The 21,067-nt window shown below is 41.0% G+C and overlaps 1 protein-coding gene across 1 annotated transcript in view; it reads right to left on the bottom strand.

The window, feature by feature from the left end:
* armh3 (armadillo like helical domain containing 3) overlaps positions 1-18,839 on the bottom strand; it is a 29,661-nt gene extending 10,822 nt beyond the window's left edge. Inside the window, exons 1-24 of the mRNA XM_085786929.1 lie at positions 18,758-18,839; positions 17,355-17,464; positions 17,210-17,266; positions 16,776-16,922; positions 16,553-16,660; positions 16,360-16,452; positions 16,172-16,246; positions 15,991-16,077; positions 14,277-14,333; positions 14,128-14,171; positions 13,495-13,555; positions 13,319-13,365; positions 11,648-11,723; positions 10,373-10,466; positions 7,413-7,514; positions 7,214-7,272; positions 7,048-7,113; positions 6,629-6,698; positions 5,468-5,528; positions 5,267-5,355; positions 4,318-4,400; positions 3,859-3,985; positions 2,401-2,476; positions 4-82 (exon numbers count right to left, since the gene is read on the bottom strand). Of these exons, the coding sequence (XP_085643055.1) occupies positions 4-82; positions 2,401-2,476; positions 3,859-3,985; positions 4,318-4,400; positions 5,267-5,355; positions 5,468-5,528; positions 6,629-6,698; positions 7,048-7,113; positions 7,214-7,272; positions 7,413-7,514; positions 10,373-10,466; positions 11,648-11,723; positions 13,319-13,365; positions 13,495-13,555; positions 14,128-14,171; positions 14,277-14,333; positions 15,991-16,077; positions 16,172-16,246; positions 16,360-16,452; positions 16,553-16,660; positions 16,776-16,922; positions 17,210-17,266; positions 17,355-17,456 (1,860 nt within the window). The 5' untranslated portion in view covers positions 17,457-17,464; positions 18,758-18,839. The remainder of the gene's footprint in view (positions 1-3; positions 83-2,400; positions 2,477-3,858; positions 3,986-4,317; positions 4,401-5,266; positions 5,356-5,467; positions 5,529-6,628; positions 6,699-7,047; positions 7,114-7,213; positions 7,273-7,412; positions 7,515-10,372; positions 10,467-11,647; positions 11,724-13,318; positions 13,366-13,494; positions 13,556-14,127; positions 14,172-14,276; positions 14,334-15,990; positions 16,078-16,171; positions 16,247-16,359; positions 16,453-16,552; positions 16,661-16,775; positions 16,923-17,209; positions 17,267-17,354; positions 17,465-18,757) is intronic.
* Between the last annotated feature and the right edge of the window lie 2,228 nt (positions 18,840-21,067).

The following is a 21,067-nucleotide window of genomic DNA, read 5'->3' as shown; positions in this document are numbered from 1 at the left end:
TACCTGCTCCTCTGACAGCTGGGAGATGTGGTTCACGGCGGCGTACGACTCAATCTTGGGGTTAAAATGGTTGATGATGGCTCTTTAAGACAAAAACACAAGCACACACACTAAATTGATACAGTATGGATATCTTTCTCAGTTGCAACAGATGCACTGTATACTGAAAAAGGTTTCTCCCTGATCAATCCCTATAGTTATAGTTTTTTATTTCCATCTATGAATTACTGCAATATTGTCTGGTCTGCAATTTATCCAATTTACCTGAACAAATTACTGTCAATCCAGAAAAGATTTCTAAGAACGATCTAGACTAGAACCATCTGCACACCCTTTTCATGAAATATTCAATATTGCCCATTCACAAACTTAAAGCAGAAGTAAGTGATATATTTGTGTAAATATAAGTCTTAAATAGTTATATCTTCCAACAGCAATCACTTACATAGAGTGTTTGGACTGAAACACGGGTCTGTCAGTCCCTCTGCTCTGCTCTGAGCCGAGGAGAAAACATTTATCGTATCCTACAGTTTTTATCCAATGAGGAGAGAGAACGGCATGCAGGGCTGTGTGTGCAGCCAAGGAACGCCGTGAATGTGGCGACGTAGGGACGAGGACTGTTATGGTGCGTTCAAGGAAACTCGTATTTTTCCGACCGTGAAGTCGTACCAGTTCGATCTGGTACGAGTTCACCGGTCAGAAGTTACGAGTGGCCGTTATAGTGACTTTCACCGGTAAAACAGGTCGGAAAAACACGAGTGGGTTGCCTGAAACGCTACAAAGTTGTAAGTTGTGACTTGAAGCTGTAATTTACGATTTCAAAAGCCTGTCTGGAACGCAGCATTAGCGAAAACGACCGGACCACTTACTTCTGCTTTAATGTCTTCCTTATGTTTGTGCATAAGTTTATCAACGGTAAACAAACAACTTTTCAACATTTTTTTTACTCTTTCATCTGACCTTCATTCATATTCAACTAGGCATAGTGGCAATCTTCATTTATCCTTCTGTCGAACATCTGGGCATCAATTTATCACATTTAGAGGTCCAAAACTCTGGAATGGTTTAGATGTGTTTCTGAGGTCAACATCATCCTTCACATCCTTTAGAAAGTTACTGAAAAAACACCTTATGTCATAACCTTCAGTGTTATTTTCCTGATGTTAATTATGCATCCATCTTCCTTTCTTTTGTTGTTTATGTTTCATAGTTTTTCTATGTTGCGCTGTACATCTCTATTGTTTATCTTGAGTTTCATGTTATTCTTAGACGATGGGAGTGGAACTTTGTACAAGCCTTCCGGGCTTCGTTCCCTCCTTGCACTGTTTTTTTTTAACTTGTGCTAAATAAATCAATCAAATCAAATCTATTAAATCAAATCAAATCACACTACACTGGCAAAAGTATGTGGACGCGCTGCTCAGCCCGGCAGCTGACGAGCAAAGTTTGAAATGATTATGATATGAGTGAGAGACGACCTGCTTAACACCAAGACTCATTTCTATTCATTCCTATTCAAATCTGTCTCAGCACCTCCCTTATATTGTGGGAGTACATCAGGGGATTTCAGATGTAAATTCAGAGACAGTCTTCTCCAGCATCAGCAATCATTCCTGAGAAATAAACTGCTTTGTAGCACAAATATAAGTTGATGCAATAAGCACAGCTGTGAGATGAAGTGTGTTATTTAGTACGAGGTTAGAGAGCAAAATATATCAAATAAATTACAGCGACAAAAATGCAGAGAGTTCTCCGTTGTGATAATCCAGCTGTCATTTCTGTGTGGGAAGTCAGTGTACGGAGGAAAGAGGTAATGTGAGTGAAATGGAATTGGTTCCTTCATTTCAGTCAATTTCAACACAGTTTATACCTCTCCGTCTTAATTCACTTATTCATCTAAGCCTTCAAATATTTATTCCATCAGTCTCTTTCTCTCTGCCTTCCCCCCGACCCCAGGGACTGCCTATTAAACCAGTGACGTCTACTCCATCAGGAGACCAAGTTAAGTGTCTGAGTCCACAGGGAGCGCCCCGATCATGCGGGAGCCCTCAGGGGCCTCCAATCTAGGGGTGACCTCAGAGGATCATCTCCTCAGAGAAGATGGGGGAGGAAAGGACAAATTACATGGGAAAATGTTTCAGGGGAGAGGAAGTACAGTATGTGTGAGGAGCAGGTTTGGGTGAAGGAGATAAAGGCTTAAAAAATTATCAAATAGTGGGACCTGGGGGACAGAAATGGGGATGGAGAACCTGAAATCACACTTCCAAAGACTTCATTTACTTTATTTTGACCTTTCCATATCATAGTCGTGTGTGTGTGTGTGTGTGTGTGTGTGTGTGTGTGTGTGTGTGTGTGTGTGTGTGTGTGTGTGTGTGTGTGTGTGTGTGTGCGCATCTTTACCGAACGTTGACGAGGGCATGCGTGACTTTGCTGGCTGCCTCCTTCCACTGGCCCGTATTGGTTGATACTCTCAAAACTGTAAAGTGTATAAGAAAACAGACAGAATTAGACACACGTCTTCTCACCTCTTAGGTTCAAAGCTGAAACTGTCAATTAATTCACAAATTGATTGATTGGTTGATTGATTAACTGCAGGAAGATGATGAATGTCAAACAGAGGTTCCAAAGGCAAAAGGTTGTTTTATCCAAGAAATAGTCCAAAATCCAAAAGAGACAATCAATTCATCTTGACATAAAATAAGAGAAAGCAACAAATCCACAAAACTGAGACTAGAGAATGTTTGGTATTTTTGCTTGATATCAAATGGTGTTCTGTCAAGCCGCTACAATAAATTTCCCCAGCGGCCTTCACTGATCTTATATTAGAGACAGACTTTTTGTTGTTCTTATTTTTCACCCCACTCTTTAGTCCAAGATTCACTTTTAGCTCTGCTTTTGGTCTCCACCAGCTCCTATGATCAGCCTCTACCACTGCTTTAAAGACCCACTCCCGTGAAAATCGTGTTTTTTGAGCTTTTCACATGTTCCTGTGGCATTTTTCTTGTGTTAGAAATGCAATTTTGCACTTCCTTTTCTGCTGATATGTGCTCTGAGTTTTTCTGCCTTCAAACTGCTGTGAACCAATGGCAGACGCAAACTGGCAGTTTCAGGGAGACTGGAGCTGACGTGTCACGGCTCCAGGGGAGGGCACTAGTGCTACAAGCTCCCGCCCCGCTCTGCATCTGGCTCAGAGGTGAAAGGTTTGGCAGCTCGGTGTAGCTGTCAAGGTATAACAGGTATAGCTCACCTGGTAGAGCAGCTTGCACTGTGAGCAAGGACTATATTACAGGGATATTCTGGGATCGAATCCCAGTGTGGAGTTTTACGCTAAACACGCTAAATCTGTAATTGTACAGTGTCCAGCTGTCAGCAAGCGGGGGGTGGGGTGCGAGGAGGTGGCTGGGCGGGTGCAGAGCAGCGCAGTCTCCGCCCACCCTCCAGAGGCGCATTGCTAATGAGCTGGTTTTAAAATGACCAAAAAGGGTCGCGGGAGGGGGACTTTAAGTCCCACTGTGTTCACCAGCCACTCACTAACTGCATCTGTCTGTTGTTTGGTCTTGAGCAAATAGTGTACACTCACTTTTCAGAGCTTTTTAGCTGTAAACAGCTGCAGTCGACAGTTACGACAACAGTGAGAGTGAATCAAGAATGATTAAATAAAGTTGAAGCCAAAAGAGATGAAAGAGGCCAAACAGCTCTGGGGAACTACAGAGTCTGTGATGCATCTGCTACTGCGAGTGATCCCTTTTGTATCCAGCAGTTATTTTATCAGTTTTTATAATGAGCACATGTCCTCTTCAAACAGCAGCTGTGATTTCAGCTTCAGTCAGGTAAAATCTGCAGAGTCTGCTGACGTACCCATACAGTAGAGGTTGTCGAAGACCTGGTGCATTCGGACAATTTCGTAGTACAGCTCATCGTAACTGTTGGAGGTGGGCAGGAACGTGTCGCCGTATGTTATGAACATGTTGAACAGGTTCACTACCTGGATGACGAGACACACACCAAGTCTGACACTCAGCCTCAAACAGAGAAGAACCAACAGAAGAAAAACAAACTAAAAGAGGAGACCTAAAGGAAAATAAAATCCACACAACATCAGCTTTTGACACACTGAAAAAAAAAGCATACTCATGAAAGTATTTAAACTACAGTGTGTGATTTCAGACATACGCACAGCTGGACTATCTGCTGCAGCATCTGGTTCACCTCTTACTACAAGAAAATACACATCTGCACAGTAGAATCTGTGTGAAGATCATTTCCAGTGTGAGCTGTACTGTGCTCCTGTATGTCAGTATGTGTGGTGTCTCTCACCAGTAAGGCCAGATGAAAGATGTTGTGCTTGGCCAGCAGCGTGGTCTCATTTGACAGCAGGAACTTCAGCAGGTTGATGAGAGCTGTGCAGAGGGAGACATGTTCACATTAATGAAATAATCTGGAGTGCTGACAGTCGTCTACCGCCACACGCATATGGCAGCAGTCAGCTTTCCTCACTGTGCATTTTTATTAAGGTAGATAATGGGAACACAGGAGGGGGGGAACCTTTCAACACCGATTCAAGTCCTTTCCCAAGCTCTTACTGAGGAAAAACAACCCCCGAAAGAAGAATCGCAATGTGTACAAACGAAAAACAAAAGCTTTTAACAAGCCGTAACACAAGCTGGCACAACAACGCAAACATCCATTGCTTTAATTTGGCTCTTCTTTTTTCTCCAGTCTTATTTCATGGTATGCTATTATCACCACCAGGAGGAGAGGGTCGGTGTTATCCAGGGAATTAAGCAGATTATTGGTCTGCTAGAGAAATGTGTATTCTAATGAGACACGGTATGATGGGGCCATTACAAGCTGAAATGTTATCCTACTGCATGTTGACCAGACTGAAAACAAGGCCACCAGGATGGATTGCGCTTTCTTTAGAGACTCATTAACAAATCTCAATGATGCAATACATTTCCAAAACAACGGGCCCAACGACTTCATCAAGAAATCAGGTTTGTTTTGAAAAAGTGGCGACTGTTTATTCAGCTCACGAGGTGATACCCAGCAAAACAAAAGCGCATTAAACGATTTAAATCATGCATGGTGTCGCGTGCCGTCTTGAAACTTCATTTGAGAGAATAAATTTTTAACACGTCCCGTCACAAAACATTCCAAAACATGATTTATTTAATACTGTTAACATCAATCATTAGTCTGCCAGCGGCACAGCTTTGTTTATTAAAGATGACAACTACTCTTGAGTAAACAGAGGAATCTTTACCTGACCACAGCTCCCTCCAGGTGTAGTGTAATCTGATCCTGCATTTCTTCTGGTAGCACAGGAGTTTGTGGATGATCTGCACACAGCGCCTGCACATGGATAAAAATAAATAAATAAATAAAAAATGGGGTCAACAATACTGGACAGTGTATGAGACAATAATAATAAAAGTGTGTATGTGTAGTGTGTGTGTGCCCTCACAAATATAAATCCATGGGGAAATCCTTCATCATATGAGTGACAATGAACTCCACCATCAGGTCTAAACACAGTGGAACAGGAGAGGAAGATACATCACATTTACTGCATAAGACATAAGACTCTTTACTGATCTCACATGTGGGAAATTCTCTGGTAACAGTAGAAAAGAGTTCCGGATGTGTAAAAAAATAAAGATATGTACTTTTATGTAGAAAAATATTAGGGACACAGGGAGTTTGTATTTGGTTATAAAAAAGTCTCATATTAATGTGGATGAATCTACGTTACCCACACTTGTTAATGGCTCCATTTTCGATAAATACATCGTTTTGTCTCTATCGTTATTTTGTTATTATTAGTGGTGTTGGAAATGCTGGGCGAGCCGACCAGCGTTTCCTTACTTTTGGTTTCGCGGACGCTGCCCGGCGAGTCATGAGAATAACGCAGCCGAATCGCCGTTTATGGTCGGAACTACGACGGTATCTGATCGTCTTCGAACCTCTGACTTTAATTCTTGATGAATGAAAACATTCTTGGCAAGATGTCCGTCTTTCGCCGGTCAAAGAATTTCACCGTGCGCTCGGAGGCTCATGGTACATGTAGTATGAAAACACTTCGCTTTCCAAAACTCCTCGTTGTCCCTTTAAGTAGAAAAACTATATATACACATGTTGTTTGGTCAAAGATATTTCACAGTGTGGGTGGTCATGAAGAACAAGTAAAAGTATGGCTTGTATGAGTGAACACGGTGAAAATACACAAGAATAAATTACGCAGAAAAAAAAACTTTATAAGCACAACTGCAATTAACACATGGTGCAATAACAAGAAGAATACAGCATCTTTCTAAAGAGCTGTGAAGCAAAATCAAACAAAGCTTTACACGGGTCTCTATCCAGGAAGGAAAAAAAATGTGTCAATGATATTTATTGACATTGAGTGAAAAAGTTCCAGCCTGGAGTAGAGTTAGGAACTTGAATTAAAAGTAAATTACACTGTGTCGACATTTTTCAACTTCAAAATAATAACACTTGGTTTGCTGCCAACCCAGTTGCCATGGGAAATCACAAGGTGGATGCAGAGGGTATGGCCAACTAACTAGTCTGCAAAAATATCAGACATGAGTGCACACTAAACCACGGGTCTAAATGTTCCTCATACCTAGAACAGCACACACGAGTGGCCGAGAGGGGATGTTCTTGTCCATGGCTTTTTTTCTGTGTCTCATGGGCTGAAAAAGAAACAAGAGCCTGAGCTTGAAGGTTCATCACAGAACATTGTAAATAACATTTAAACTGAAGCTTTACGGCATAATGTTCACTCAATGCAAAACCTACAGAGTTTCCAGTACCAGTACCAAATGTTTAGACTTACCTGTCCATTCACATAAATGAGAAAGTGTAAAAAAAAATAACATTTTATTGATGGCAAAGAGCTGTTTTTTTTCTCGCCACTTGTCAGATATTTAGAAGAATATACAGTATTAAACTTCTTATACAGTATTTTAAATGCTGACAGCTGAAAGCATCTGCATACACTACACTTTATCATTTCACTTTCACTCACAACATTTAACTCACCATTCTGTGGAGATTGACTCTAAAATTCATATTGTCATCATGAAGAAAGGCATCGGCATATTGGTCCTGTCACACACACAGACGCAGACAGTGTAAAGACAGTGTAACGACAGTGTGACAGATAGTCAGACTGTAGGAACAATATGGGAGGATTAGCTGCACATACCTCAGCTATGCAGGTGAGAATAATTAGGCACAGTCTGGCACTGTTGAGTCGATGTTCATCTGGAAACACATGAGACTCTTAACAGATAGGAAAATTATAACAAACAACTACAGAGGGATAGAAGAGAAAAAAATCTTTATTTGCTAATGGTGTTAGGAATAACTCTAACTAACCACTAAGAGTGTCAGAGACTATTTACCTTTAGTGTCCTGCATTACAATGGAGGCGTACTTGAGGAAGGTGATGAGGAGGTTGCTGGTCTGCAGGTTGGGATCCAGAGGCAGCTCTGGGTTGTTCATCACTACACAGCAAATGTACAAATAAAACTTCAGTCAAATATTAATCACTGCAGTTGAATTCTTGGCTATATTTAAGTCTTTTGGACAAAGAAGACAAACATTTAAATAAAGGGAGAGGATGTAATACTGTTAAACCAACAATAAACTGGAATTACTGCAAACCCTAAACCTCTGCCAACAAGTCTAATATCCACTGACATCCATGTCTGTCCAGACGCATAATATATGTGTTTAAGACTTTGGAGGAATTCAGTAAAAAAGTATAAAATGCATTTTTGACAATTTCAAAGGCATCACATTGAGAGAACAACAAAAAAGTCAAATTCATATGTTTGGCCTACAGTATGAAGCCAAAATATCATCACTCCACATCACTTGGTTTTATCATACTAGACATTTGTGTGTCACAATTAGTGTATAAATTCATGAATTATGGACAAAAACATGTTTTGTGAGGTCACCATGACCTTTGGCGATCAAATTCTAATCAGTTCCTCCTCGAGGCACAGTGAACATCACATTCCTCAACGGACATCTCTAAAAAACACAAACACCTCTGGCCACAGCTGTCCCAAGACTCATAAAAACTGGACAGTGAATCACGAGTCAGTTGTAAATAATAATGTCCCCAAAAAACTGAAAAAACTAAAGGTTAGAGTCTAATGTCTAAAAGAGGTCATTTTTGGAAAGTGTTCACCCAAGCAGCGTTACAAAAAAAGCATGTCTTTGTCCCACTGCTGTAGATACTGTAGCTTGCCGTGTTGTCTAGACATGCATTTTCATCCATTTTAAAATCTCTGCACTCTGAAACATACATTTGTTTCATGGATAAATCATGAGCCGGTCATTTTCTATCTCCCTCCACATTCCCAGGCCCCTTGTTTGTTTCCTTCAACCTCAGATCACTGCAGGCCCGATGGAAAAGAGGATTTCACACTGTCAAGAAACATGTCATCACATGGGGCAAGACGGTGGAAGGAAGAGGTATATACTCCCGACATGTGATTGCAGGCACATGTGTGTGTGTGTGTGTGTGGTCTGAGAAGAGGACCCTGTGAGTGCCGAGGCTCCCATGACAGCGAATAATGCACGCTGCATGTGAAACATTCATCTGTATTTGAAGCTAGAGGTTAATATTTTATATTGAAAATGGCTCTTAGGTTCGAAGCACTGGGAGGAGAGCTCATCTGGGATCGGAACATGCACCTTTTAACGGCTACAGCGTGTGTGCATGCTAAATGAGCTGCTTTTCAATGTGCTGGCGACAACATGTGCCTACCACTTAACCTGAAGTGACAGCCATGCACTCACTTTTAAAAAGAGATTAGTAAGTACTTGGGATAGTGTAATAATCTCCTTATTAAACTGTAATAAACCTACATTATAAGTGGGTTTACATCAGCAACTCTTTTCTTTTCAGATAAACTTAAAAAGCGAGTGAATATTTGAAGAGCCTGCCGGTGTAGGTGCATGTGTGTGTGTCAGAGAGTCACAATGTTTGGGGGAGAGTTATCAAAAATGGATGTGGAAAGACTGTTGAGATAAAATAAGGGCAAAGACGCAGAGACCCGTGTTTCCTAAAAGTTTTAGAAAGCCTTAACTCCCATTTCCACCTATTTGGTGAATAGTTCTATTTTGCTTATGGGTGAGGAAGAGCTAAAAAAAGAACATCTGTAAACACAGAGAATTGACCAGATGAGTTTAAGGCCTTTCTGAGTCTGTAAAGGGGGAGAGGGGTAGCTTCAAAGCACTGAAGCATCTAGTAAAATCACAAGTCCTCATTTCTTACTGGGTTCTGCAGATTCACTTCCACTCATAAGGTTAAAGGGATACGCCAACATTTTTTTTTCGTGTCTTGCCTCACTCCCAAGTCCATGACCAGCAGACACCATCCTTTCGACTGTGCGTGCAGTAACAAGGGAGATACGGGCAGAGCTGGCGCACCGCTAATTAGCTTAGCTCAAACGCTGGAAGTGCATAGGTAGTGTTAGCCTGCCTCCACCTAAAGTCATCAGAGAAACTCTTCAGCAACTCTAAACGGTCCGGTGTGCTTGTTGTGACTCGTGTTATATTACGTTACCCAATCAAAGAGACTTTTCTTGAAGGACATGGCCATCCCATCACTCGGTGTCACACACTGCGAAACACACAAAACTAGACACGGCGGTCTAGTTTCGTGTGTATTTCTTTCGGAAAATTACATGACCTGCTAATATAAGTCTAAGAATAGATAACGTAACATAACATGAGTCACAACAAGCACACCGGACCGTTTAGAGTTGCTGAAGAGTTTCTCTGATGACTTTAGGTGGAGGCAGGCTAACACTACCTATGCACTTCCAGCGTTTGAGCTAAGCTAATTAGCGGTGCGCCAGCTCTGCCCGTATCTCCCTTGTTACTGCACGCACAGTCGAAAGGATGGTGTCTATCTGCTTGACATGGACTCTGGAGTGAGGCAAGACACGAAAAAAAAAAAATGTTGGCGTATCCTTTTAATTGACTTTAATTTACCCGTAGGTGTGAGTGAGAGTGTATGAGGTTTGTCTCTATGTTGGCCCTGTGATATACTGGTGACCTGTCCAGACTGAGTGTACCCTACCCTGGCCCTCAGTCATCTGGGATTGGCTCCAGCCCCCATGACCCTGCATGGATAAGCAATATGTGGATGGATAGATGGATGACCCTGCAATTTCCTGTAGTCACCTATTTATAGTTTCACCTCTGTTCCTCCTTCGTGAAAAAAAAAAAATCTAGTTTCACACAGTGACAGTGAATGCAGACCTTGAGAAACCACTGGGTAATATAGCTGACAATATATGTGCGCTTACTGAAGTAAATTATAAAAGCGTGTATGACTTACTGTCTAGGGAGGGTGGTGTTGTGCCAAGTGGTGTTGTGGGTGTCGTTGGTGTGGGGGTGGTAGGTGTGGTAGGAATGTCAATCTCAGGGTGGCTCTGTGGAAAGACAAAAAAAAAAGAATAAATAATAAATACATTAAATGTCATTAGCTGTGAATAAACTGTCCCTCGTGGGCAAGAGATAGTTCAACATTTTGGCAAATTGGCCCATTGCCATAATCCCTATAGTCCAAGGAGTAGGTTCGTTACCTTTAATTGTCGGTGCAAGCCATTTGTAGAATGACGGAGCAGAGCCGCGAGCTGCAAGGTCTTGTAACGTTCTGTTATTATCTCATAGCGTGGTGAATGTGCAGGTCACAACTTGTCCACCAGAGTGTTTTGGAGTTGTTGGATTGTGTATTTGATGAGTTTGATGAGAGAAACCAAGAAATCCCATTAGCCTCCGTAGCGTAGCTCTGCTCCACTGTTCTAAAAATAGCTTGCACCGACAATTAAAGGTAGCGAACCATAATACATCCATGTAGCGAACCTACTCCTAAGACTATAGGCATTATGGCAATGGGCCAATTTGCCAAAATGTTGAACTATCCCTTTAACAGATACCGACAAGAAGAGAGAGAGAAAGGAGTGTTTGCTTCTACAAGTGCAAAACCTTTACACAGAACAGTGCATTTCTTACCAGTTAGTTATTTAGCTTGGACCTAAGCACAGTGGCCTGGGTCTGACCTGAGGCCCTTTGCTACATGTCATTCCCCCAGTCAGTCAGTAAGACTGTTTAAAGTATGGATGTCTCTGTGGGGATCAATAAAGTCAAAAGGAACAGACTGGACTGAATGATGGTGAAGTGACTCTGACATCTAGCACACCTTTGAGGAAACACCAACATAAAGTCACTGTATCATTTCTGCTGCTGACACTCAATATCTACTGATAAACTAGCCCATGAACAGTCACAGATCCAAACATGAATAATGTCAAGAAGAAGTGATATCTGTCGTCTCTTTTCTACCCACTGTCCCCCAGTTTGTCCTCAACCATTATTTGATGTCAAATCACATCACAGATGTCATGACTGGTAAAAGGTTAGGACAGAAGAGGAGAAAGCCAAAATTTCAAAGCCCCAAGTTGAGAAGAGAAGAAAAGACAAACTGATGATTTTGGAAAACACGTCTGAAAAAAAAAATCCACAAGATAAAGCTCAATGCCGACTTTCTTCTGGGTGACAATGCAGATGATGTTTCTATGCCATAAAGGTGATGAAAAGCGGTGCATCTTACCTGTGCTAATACAGTGATGAAGTTGCGGTTTAGGTGCACAGCCTCGTAGAGAGCCAGCAATATCGCCTCATTTGTCCTTGAGATGAAAAAGAAGATGGTTTTCATTTTCATTTCAGATCTTCATCTGATCAGGGAACAGCTATGAGCTTTTAGGTAGTCAGACTCATGACACATGTGTAGGAGCAGTCTGGTGTTTAAATCTTATCAACAATAACTTCAGCAAATCACTTTTTCCATATCATTAGTTAGAGCATAAAGCAAGCACGTACTGATAAATTATTAGCAACGTTTCTTTACATTGGATTTAAATGCAGCTTAATGCAGAGATATTAACAATGTTAAACATCAGTGAGCATTGTTTATGGATACAAATAATTGGCCACGTTTTCATTACTATTACCTCCAATCATTTAAACAATTTCAACACCCACTCCTGTCGTCACCGTCCCTCTCAAGAACTTTTAATACTGACTCTTAAATCTGGCAAAAACAGCAGGGGTCGGAGACCTTGGAAGTAATGAAGACATGCTTTTCTATTTTCCAAAGTCAATTATTCCAACGTTCTCCTCACTGGTTTAACAATTAAGACCATCAGACAACTACGACTTATACAGACGGGTTCTTTATCACATTAGGAAAGAGCACATTACACCAGAGCTTAGGTCTTTGGTTTCCAATCCAATAAGAGTTCAATTTAAAGTTTTACTTATTGTCTATTAGTCACCAAATGGTCTGGGGCTTAATATATATTGCCATGCGTGCTTGCTCTTAGTGTGATCTGTTGGGTCTCTGCAAAAAGAGAAGGTGTAGACCTTCTCTTCATAATTTACAAAGTGCCTTGAGGTAACTTATGCTGTGAATTGGTGCAATAAGTCAAATTCACCTGACTTGACTTCCATGTATATGAGCCAGCAGGTCTCTAAGATCAACAGGAGCCGGTCGGTTTAGGGTGCCCTGATATAAAACCGGGGTAAACAAGGTGAAATATCCTCCAGCCATTCTGCTGCCGGCTGCTGGAACCAGCTCCCAACAGACATCAAATCTGCCTGAACTATAACTGGCTTTAAAAAGAGGCTAAAAACTGCTCTGTTCTCCTCTGCTTTCATGTAATCTTTTAATCTCGTACTTCAATGAGATATTATCTACTTTGTAATTGTGTTTTCTTATCATGTTTTTTTACTTCTATTTCCATGCTTCCTTTTATTTCTGCAAGCCATGACCATGACTGACCTCTGTGTACCATGTACAATGTGCTACACAAATAAACTGCCTTACTGTGTGGACATGCCATGAGCCAAGCAAGTCTGACTCCGTACTGTGGCAGATTCAGCTTTTCTGAAGGCACCAGGAAGCTCTTATATAGCAACGCTTATAGCAAATCTATTTTCTTAATTTCTGCAACAGCAGGACTGATAAGCTTGAGCTTGTTGATATCACAATCTTAAACCATTTACCCCAAGGGCCTGTTTAATACTGGGTTGCAGAACCAATCTCTATTGCCCACCATCATATTAAGTTCATCTAAACTTTGAATTCATGCGGGAGCCTTAAAATATAACTAAGCCAACAGCATGAACAAAGAAGGCAACTGTAATAATAATCTCACTGAAAAGAGAACAATACAATTAGTGATAACTAATGAGTAAGAACTTAAAATAACTTTGCACTTACTGTACGGAGAGTTTCTCATCAGCATCTGCAATAAACATACTGCCCACCTGTGGACAAGAGAAGGAAGGTCTTTACCAAAAATAAACATTAACGCATTCCTTAAACACAAAACGCGTGCTAATGGAAGAAATATGAATTTAAGAAATTTCTATTAAAATCTAAGTGAGAGATCTTACCATGCTGGTCAGGGTAGAGAAGAACCCACCCTGGTTTTCTTCCTCCTTGTCTTTGTACTGCCTGAGGGGGGGGAAGAGAAAAACAAGATGAAAAAAGGCATGATGGACATGAAGGAGGAAGTAATGAAAAAGTGAAAGGAATGACAAATAAACTGAAGGCTAGAAAGGGCCACACAACAGCAGATGCAGAGATGGACATTTACATTCAAACGACAGCATTTGTAACCTAACACACATTTATTTACCCAACATCTGTCCCCTCCCTGCAGTTTATTATCTACGGAGCGTTCAGTTTATACACAAAAACAATGAACTGTGTAGAGCCGTCATCCATCACTTTGATGTGCCTGTCTTCTCACATAGACAGACAAGACCTCCTTCGCAAACAGCATTTTAATTTCCAAACCTTGCCTCATCCAAAAAACATTACCAAACTGCCAAAGAAAACTGTCAGATATAAATAACTAAAAGAATAAAGGGGCCTGATTTTTTTTTCCAGGAGAATAGAAATAGAACATTTGTGGGAGACATCAAACAAAACTGCTGATGCCAGAGGCTGCAGTGCACCATGCTGTGGATCATTATTAACACTTTTGGGGGGGTTTTTGACACATGGACAGTTTTAGATCTCACCTGTTATACTCTGTCAGTGCCTGGTGGACAACCATCCCCATTCCCTGCGGGAGAGAAAACGGCCAGTGATGCAATCAGACCTCCTAACATCAGACTGGTTATTTGATATTCAGCAAGAAAGAAGGCGCATGACGTGACAAAACACTCACGTCTAACGTCGGCTCGTCGTCCACGATGGAGAGCTTCACGATGTACGGGTTCACAGACTACAGGAGAGAACAGAGGCATTTGTTTCTGTTAAACAGTTGACACAAATATTGACGTTAATGTGAATCATTTTGACTCTGAAAGGGCAATTCTCTGTCACGGCTGGAGGGGCTCGTTTTCTAGCATTTCACATATGAAATGATTAAGCCCGTCAACAAGAAAATAATCAGCTGATTAATGGAGAGATCGTCAGGCTAAAGATCTATATCATATTTCATGCACGATAAAATAACTCAACTGAAAAATGGATGCATCCACTTTTTCCAACTTAGTCTAGGGTTACGAACTGTTTGTCCAAGTAGGAAATGTTGAAAATCAAAAATACATTTCTGATTATTTAGCAATACAGTATTTATCATGATGTATAAATATGTTGATATATCCGGAGTGCAGGATACTCCAGCAGACTGACACCGTGTCTTACAGAGGGCTGCTTCTGTTGTTGCCCACTTTGTATATGGGTGCATCCAAAAACAAGTTCCTCATCCTTTGTTCCCCCTCCCACGCTGTCACTCTTATCCTTCCAGGAAATAGCTGGAGAGGGATGCGAATTGGAGGCCGTTTCAGAGAGCATGTAATGTAGGACAAGTGGCCCTGTGATAGCTGACATAACCCAAGTCAAAGCTTTCATCTACACACACTGTACAAATTACATTCTGCTGCTGAGATAATAAGTCTCTCGACACCGAACTTCCATCAGCTTAAACTGTGATGTCATCACATGTTTCGCAGGCACAAAGGCACAAGGCATCGCTAACGCACACTTCACTGACCTGCCCTCTGGATCAGGCAGGTTCAGGTTCCTGCAGTGCTGAGGAGTTTGGTACCGACAGTCATACCAGCTCTAATCAGGGAGGCTCACTAAGAATCATGTCCATTTACTGTTTTTCCATGCTGGCTCTGTGTCAGACTTTCATGTTGTTGTTGTTTTGTTTTTTTTAATACTTTAGTGCAAAGCTTCTTGCCTTCACAAACATACCGGTAATCAGTTATTTCATTCTCTTTGCGATTTTGTACTTTTTTTTCCAGGTTCACAAAGTAAATAACAAACCCCAAAGAAAACAGACAAACATATACACGAGGCAAACTGAGGACTTTCATGTTGTTTTTAGCTGTTACCATAACATGCAGTTATATTTACATATTTCTACCCACCACAGCTTTGCTTTAACTGTTGCGGAGAGTGGTGTGAAGAAAGGTCCTGTGGGGACTATAAAGTCTACCCAATTAATAATTAATCGTTTCACTTCATACTGCACCAATTTTAAAAATCGGAGGGGCTTGGGGGGGGAAAATTCAACACCATCAGATTAAGGTCTTGACCTTTTATAACTCCCTCATTTCCCATGAGTAAGGTACAATCCTGAACTCAAAAGACCTCCCAGAAATGTTGCAGCAGCACTGTACTGCCATACTAAAAAGAGAGACTGACTTCTATTGTTTCGTCTACTGGTGAGACCCAACAGCAGCACATATATCAGTTATAGTCATTGAGACAGCAGAGGTAAACAGGGTTGGTGTCTGAAGTCAGTGGTTATGAGTGCTACAAGCCTGCCACTCAAGAGGCTATGTATATTTTTAACTGTGTATATAAACATTTTTTACACAAAAACACACAAGTATGGTAACCAGACAGCATATGTACACAACACACACCTCATATTTCCTGTAGTTGACCAGGAGGGCCAGAAGGACCACAGCGTCGTAACCATGCTGCCCTCTACTGGAGACGTCTGACAGAATCTGAGCAGGGAGTGAGAGAGCAGAGGTGACCACACTGTAAGGAAAAGGAACATCCCAGAAATACATTAGACATCGTCTTTCACTGAGCACCTACCTGTAGAATGGCTTCAAAGATGCTGTTGATCATCACATACTCCAGTATGGTGTTCTGACTAATATTGTCTGTTACCTGCAAACACGATTTCACATATTTCAGAGTGTTAAAGTAAAGAAGGACTACAAACATTCCCAAAGCCCATCAGCACTTATTTCATGTTGCAGTTGCGATGTGCCCCGTCTCACCGTCACCAGACACAGCAGCAGTTTGAGACAAAGGCTCTTCAGACTCTCTGAGCCGTCTCCACAAAGAAGACTGTCCAGTCTCTCCATCAGGTCCTGCAGGAGGCATAAACACAAGAAAATGATGTGAATGAATACAAAAGAAAACTCTGGTTTAATTTTCCCCTTCATTGAATCGTTTTCACTCCTCATCTACCTTCATCCTCTGCTCAGCCTTGTCAAACCCCATGAGCATGTTGATGATGTCGAAGCCAGACGCCGACTTGTTCTTTTGGTGAACCCCGCGGAAAAGGGCACACAGAGTCTGGAAGCAAAGGGACAGAACAAAACTTCAATACATTTCAATTACACACAAGACAAGACAAAGACATTTGATTGCAGTTACGTCATACTGAAGACACACACAGGGCTGTGGTTACCTGCAGGGCATTGACCACTTTGATCTGATGCTCCTCTCCCAGAGCTTGAACACAGTGGTGAAACAGAGAGTTGATGTTGTCCTGAATGCGCTGAACTTCTTCCCCATCTACACTCTCCAACTTGGACTCCAGATACTCAAGGTTCACCTGCAGCATGATGAACATACAGGGTTTACTTTGGTTCTCTACAAACATCTCATTAAAGTAAATGTAGGATGATGGCTCTGTAAGGTGTTGCTAAAATAATTCTGGTGAATACTATCAACATTTTTAAATGCTAATCTATACTCTCTTTATTCATACTCAAATTCCCCATACATTTCTGTTTGCACGTCTGCTGCAGCTCCTAACACCCACAAAGTAGCATGAGAGATTTCCTGTTATGCTCAACACATCTCTAGTCTTTTTTTCTTTTCTTTTCCTTTTTGCTGTACCTTCATGAGAAACAGTTCATCCCAGAAGCGAGGGTTGTTTTTGGCTGGGTCTTCTTTCTACAACAAAACAAACAGGATATTGTCACGGTTTAAACATATAATTTATCTAAATCTCCCCCACTGACTCTTCCATCATAATACTCACCGCAAAAATCTCATCATACATCAGCACGACCTTCTCTTTCAAGGGTTTTTTGGAGGATGATGTCCTCCTAAGCAGCCCTGCCTTCTTCTCCACCTGAGACATGATTAAGTCTGAAAACAAAGATAAATGGTGTGAAAAACATGTAAACAACATTAAGAAAAAAAAAAAAAGAACAGTGCCCACATTCACAACATTACATAAACTAATATTTCACTTTTTTTTAATCAAAACCGACAAAGAGTTGGTTCATCATTCTAAACCCTTTCTGACTCTCCCAACTGCCTGGGCATCTCTGTTCCAAGACCATTAATCCCCGAGGACGTAAATCTTTAAAAACAGGTCAAATAACAGGAAAAGAATTTACGTACTTGAGCAGCTGGACTCTGGTAGCAAAGGCTACTCAACTAGAAGTAGATAGTGTATTTGACTAGGAGCAATCAGTCATGCATTTAGTCTACAGGTGAGTTGTTTACAAAGGCAGCACATGGGATTAACTCAAAGTTCACCAATAAGGAGTGAACACATCAGTGCTGCTCTGTGTTATTATTATTTTTAGACAATAACTTTAATTCTGCGGCACAGGAAATTAAGATCCACTGAAATATTTGTCAGTTGGATTATGTGACTGATGATTTTCATAGGGTTTCTCTCTAGGGTTTTGAGAGCCAAGAGAGCCATCTCAGCAGTGAAGCCACATTTCCACATATTAATTCAGTCACAAATGAAAAACCTGAACGGCCAAATCATCAATAACTTTCACCTGTTGAAAGTCTTAGCTGTCTGTGACTGTTTCATTGACTTATTTTGCTCAGACTGACAGAAAGGCAGTGTAGAAACAGAGCTACACACTGTTTACAGCTGGCAGGTGAAACACCGTTAACAAATGGAGCTAAACCGTTAGACTCGTTTAGCAGAGAGACCTTATTATGTCTGAATAATGAGCCTGGCTCCTCGGTGTGGTGGCTTAGACGCTGTTGGGGTTGCTAAATAATTATCAGCTGACATTTGCTAAAACTAATGGCACATGATATAACTAACCTGCAGTGCAAACTGGGATGGGCTGCTAGCAGCTAGCTAGCTTCAGCTAACTGACCCGTCGCTTCATTGACAATAACTGTGTTTAGTGGGTAAATAAAAGTCGGCAAGGTGTTCACGTTAATGTGCAGGTATTGTTCTCAACTCGTCACTCGATATAAAGCTTATGAGCACAAAGGTCAACGAAGTGAAATGTTCACACCTCGCAGCTAAAGCTAACGCTAGCCAGCTAATGTCTATCAGATAAATATGTGGACACTGATTTAGCGTTAAACGGTCTAATGTCTGGATGTGACTACTGACAACATTGCTGTGTGAAATTATCTAGATAGGACCCAATTTAGTCAGGGGCGTCATTTTTTTCTTACCTCAATTGAAGCTTTAAAATCTATGTCGTAAATGTAGTTCATGAATCCGAGTGACAACACTAGCTTGTGTTAGCATCCTGCTGCTGAGTGTCGCCTCCTGCTGGTCTTCATGGTCCTAGCGCCCCGCGGGTACATGGTCAGCTCGTTGGTGGTGTCTGAACTACTGGGTCCGTTTTAATCTCCTAATATCACATCTATACTCATACAAATATGCTAATAAAACTACACTCATAAAAATATTATATAATAAAACTACTGGTAACAAATAAGAGAGTTAATATTCATTAGATCCCCATCTCATCCCATTATTTTATATTTATACATACCCATGTTTTTATTTTTCTGACTTCTTTGAGTGTGCGCTTTAATGGCACTTGTATTGCTTCCTTTTTTGTTGTTATTTGTTGTTGCTTTCTCCTATTGTTGTTGTTGATTCAATGATTTATCCTCTGAATGTGTATATTTCTTGGGGAGGTGCTTCTTATAAGCCCATGTAGGGTTTTTTAACCTCTCCTGCACTTACTATTCTTCTTTCATTTCTGTTTTTTGTAATTGTCGTTTTTTTATGGTGCAAATAAATAAAATACAAAAATAGTGTGGTGGCTGCGAGAGAGGTAGCCTATGGTGGTTACCATGGCTGATGTCATTTCAGATTTCAGATTTTTTTTTTTTTTAAATGGGAACAGTAGCCTACATATTGATGGACATTGACATGTTAATATGTGGGATTATAGCCAAGTGGCTAATTTCCATCCCCAGTCCCATTGGCAGGTTGATGTTAGACATACAAAACAATGACGATAAAAAGTAGGCTACAAGAGGCAGGACTAGGACAATAAAACACCTTGACATCTTACACGAAACATATAGCGACATACATAAACCACCAGTTAACTGACCAAATGTCTTTCTATAACACAGGTATAGTGTCCAAAGTATGCAATCAAGGACAAATCCACACAGCTCGTGTTCAGAAGCTGTGCATTAAAACAAGCTGTCAGGACTTCTGTACCTTTGTGATGTTACAACCACTCTCAGCTATATGCCCCCCAAAACAGCCTGCCTGGACACAGCATCCACTTTTACAGCATTTACATTTTTTATTCAGTTTTTTGTACAAAAAGTATGTTACAATGATCTCTCTGTTGTTCTCTGACTTAAGCTCTGAACCATATGTTTGTTTAATGTTCTGTGTTGTGATTATTACTGTGTCTACTCTGTTGATAGCTAAGACAGACCTTCTTCAGTTTGTCATTGTGTCTCCTCTGGCAGCACATCCGTCTGTGATCAGTGGATGCCAGTGCTGCGTCTGCATCTCCATGGAGATACAGGCCTTGCGTGATGAGACTGTGTCATTAGTGGAAAGCCTTGTCATTTACAGGAGAGTTTTTGGCTTTGCCAGGGGATGTTTGACAGCAGCAAGCCTGAAAGTAAAGTGGTGTGTATACTTTATATTCCCATTAACACTGGTGATTGAAAAATGGCTGATTCCAGCAGAGGAGAATTTGGGCTGAATTATTGTAATAAACCATCTGTGTGCAGCATCTGCTCTTTTAACTGGTGCAGTGTTTACCCCGATGTAGACAAAACCAACAGGGGAGAACAAAAAGCTGTCAAGATATGAATTATGAAGAGGATGCATTCATGGAGGCTGACTGAAGGGTTCTGGTCCTTTGCCTCAATAATCTGTTGCCACTTGTTGCAGCAGAAGATAACTGAGATCTCTGAGCTACACCTCATCTTATCTGTAGTACCCAACTTAAATGGCATTGATAAAATAAAATGCATCTCACATGTTAATTTTTTTTACTGATTAGTGTTTTCCAAAATGTGTAACTGTTTTGTAACTCTAGCAAATTGTTGTCTGTGAATGAGAATAAGTGTCTGACTTCCACTTTACCCTTTCTCCACACTTTGCTAATACATTTCCTGATGGTTTTGGTTCCAATTTAAAGCAACAGTTGATGCTTCGGTGTTTTGACCTTGTGAAGTTCTTTGGTAGATTAACTTTACAATCAAAGGTGCAACTACTTCTGGTAAAGACCACATGGAGCACCTCAATTTGCAGAATAAATGAGACGAGCTCTGCTTTCACCATGTCATTAGACAGAAGGAGATGAGGCAAGAGGGAGAAGAAGAGAAGAACAGCGGTGGAGGAGCGTGAGGGAACATTAACCGACACACACAGAAAGGCAGGTAAAGTTGCACACTTATCCTCTACAAATACACATTTACGCACACAGTCTAAACATCCTGATTGTTTTTTAACTTTTGTGGTGATGGGAACTTTGCTAACGATAGTGCAAGGCT

This window comes from Trachurus japonicus, chromosome 1 (genome assembly GCF_045865225.1).
Source record: "Trachurus japonicus isolate A0001 chromosome 1, Traja_1.0".
Taxonomy (NCBI): Eukaryota; Metazoa; Chordata; class Actinopteri; order Carangiformes; family Carangidae; genus Trachurus; species Trachurus japonicus.
Note: the sequence above shows the minus strand (reverse complement) of the source record. Positions and strands in the feature narration are given on the sequence as shown.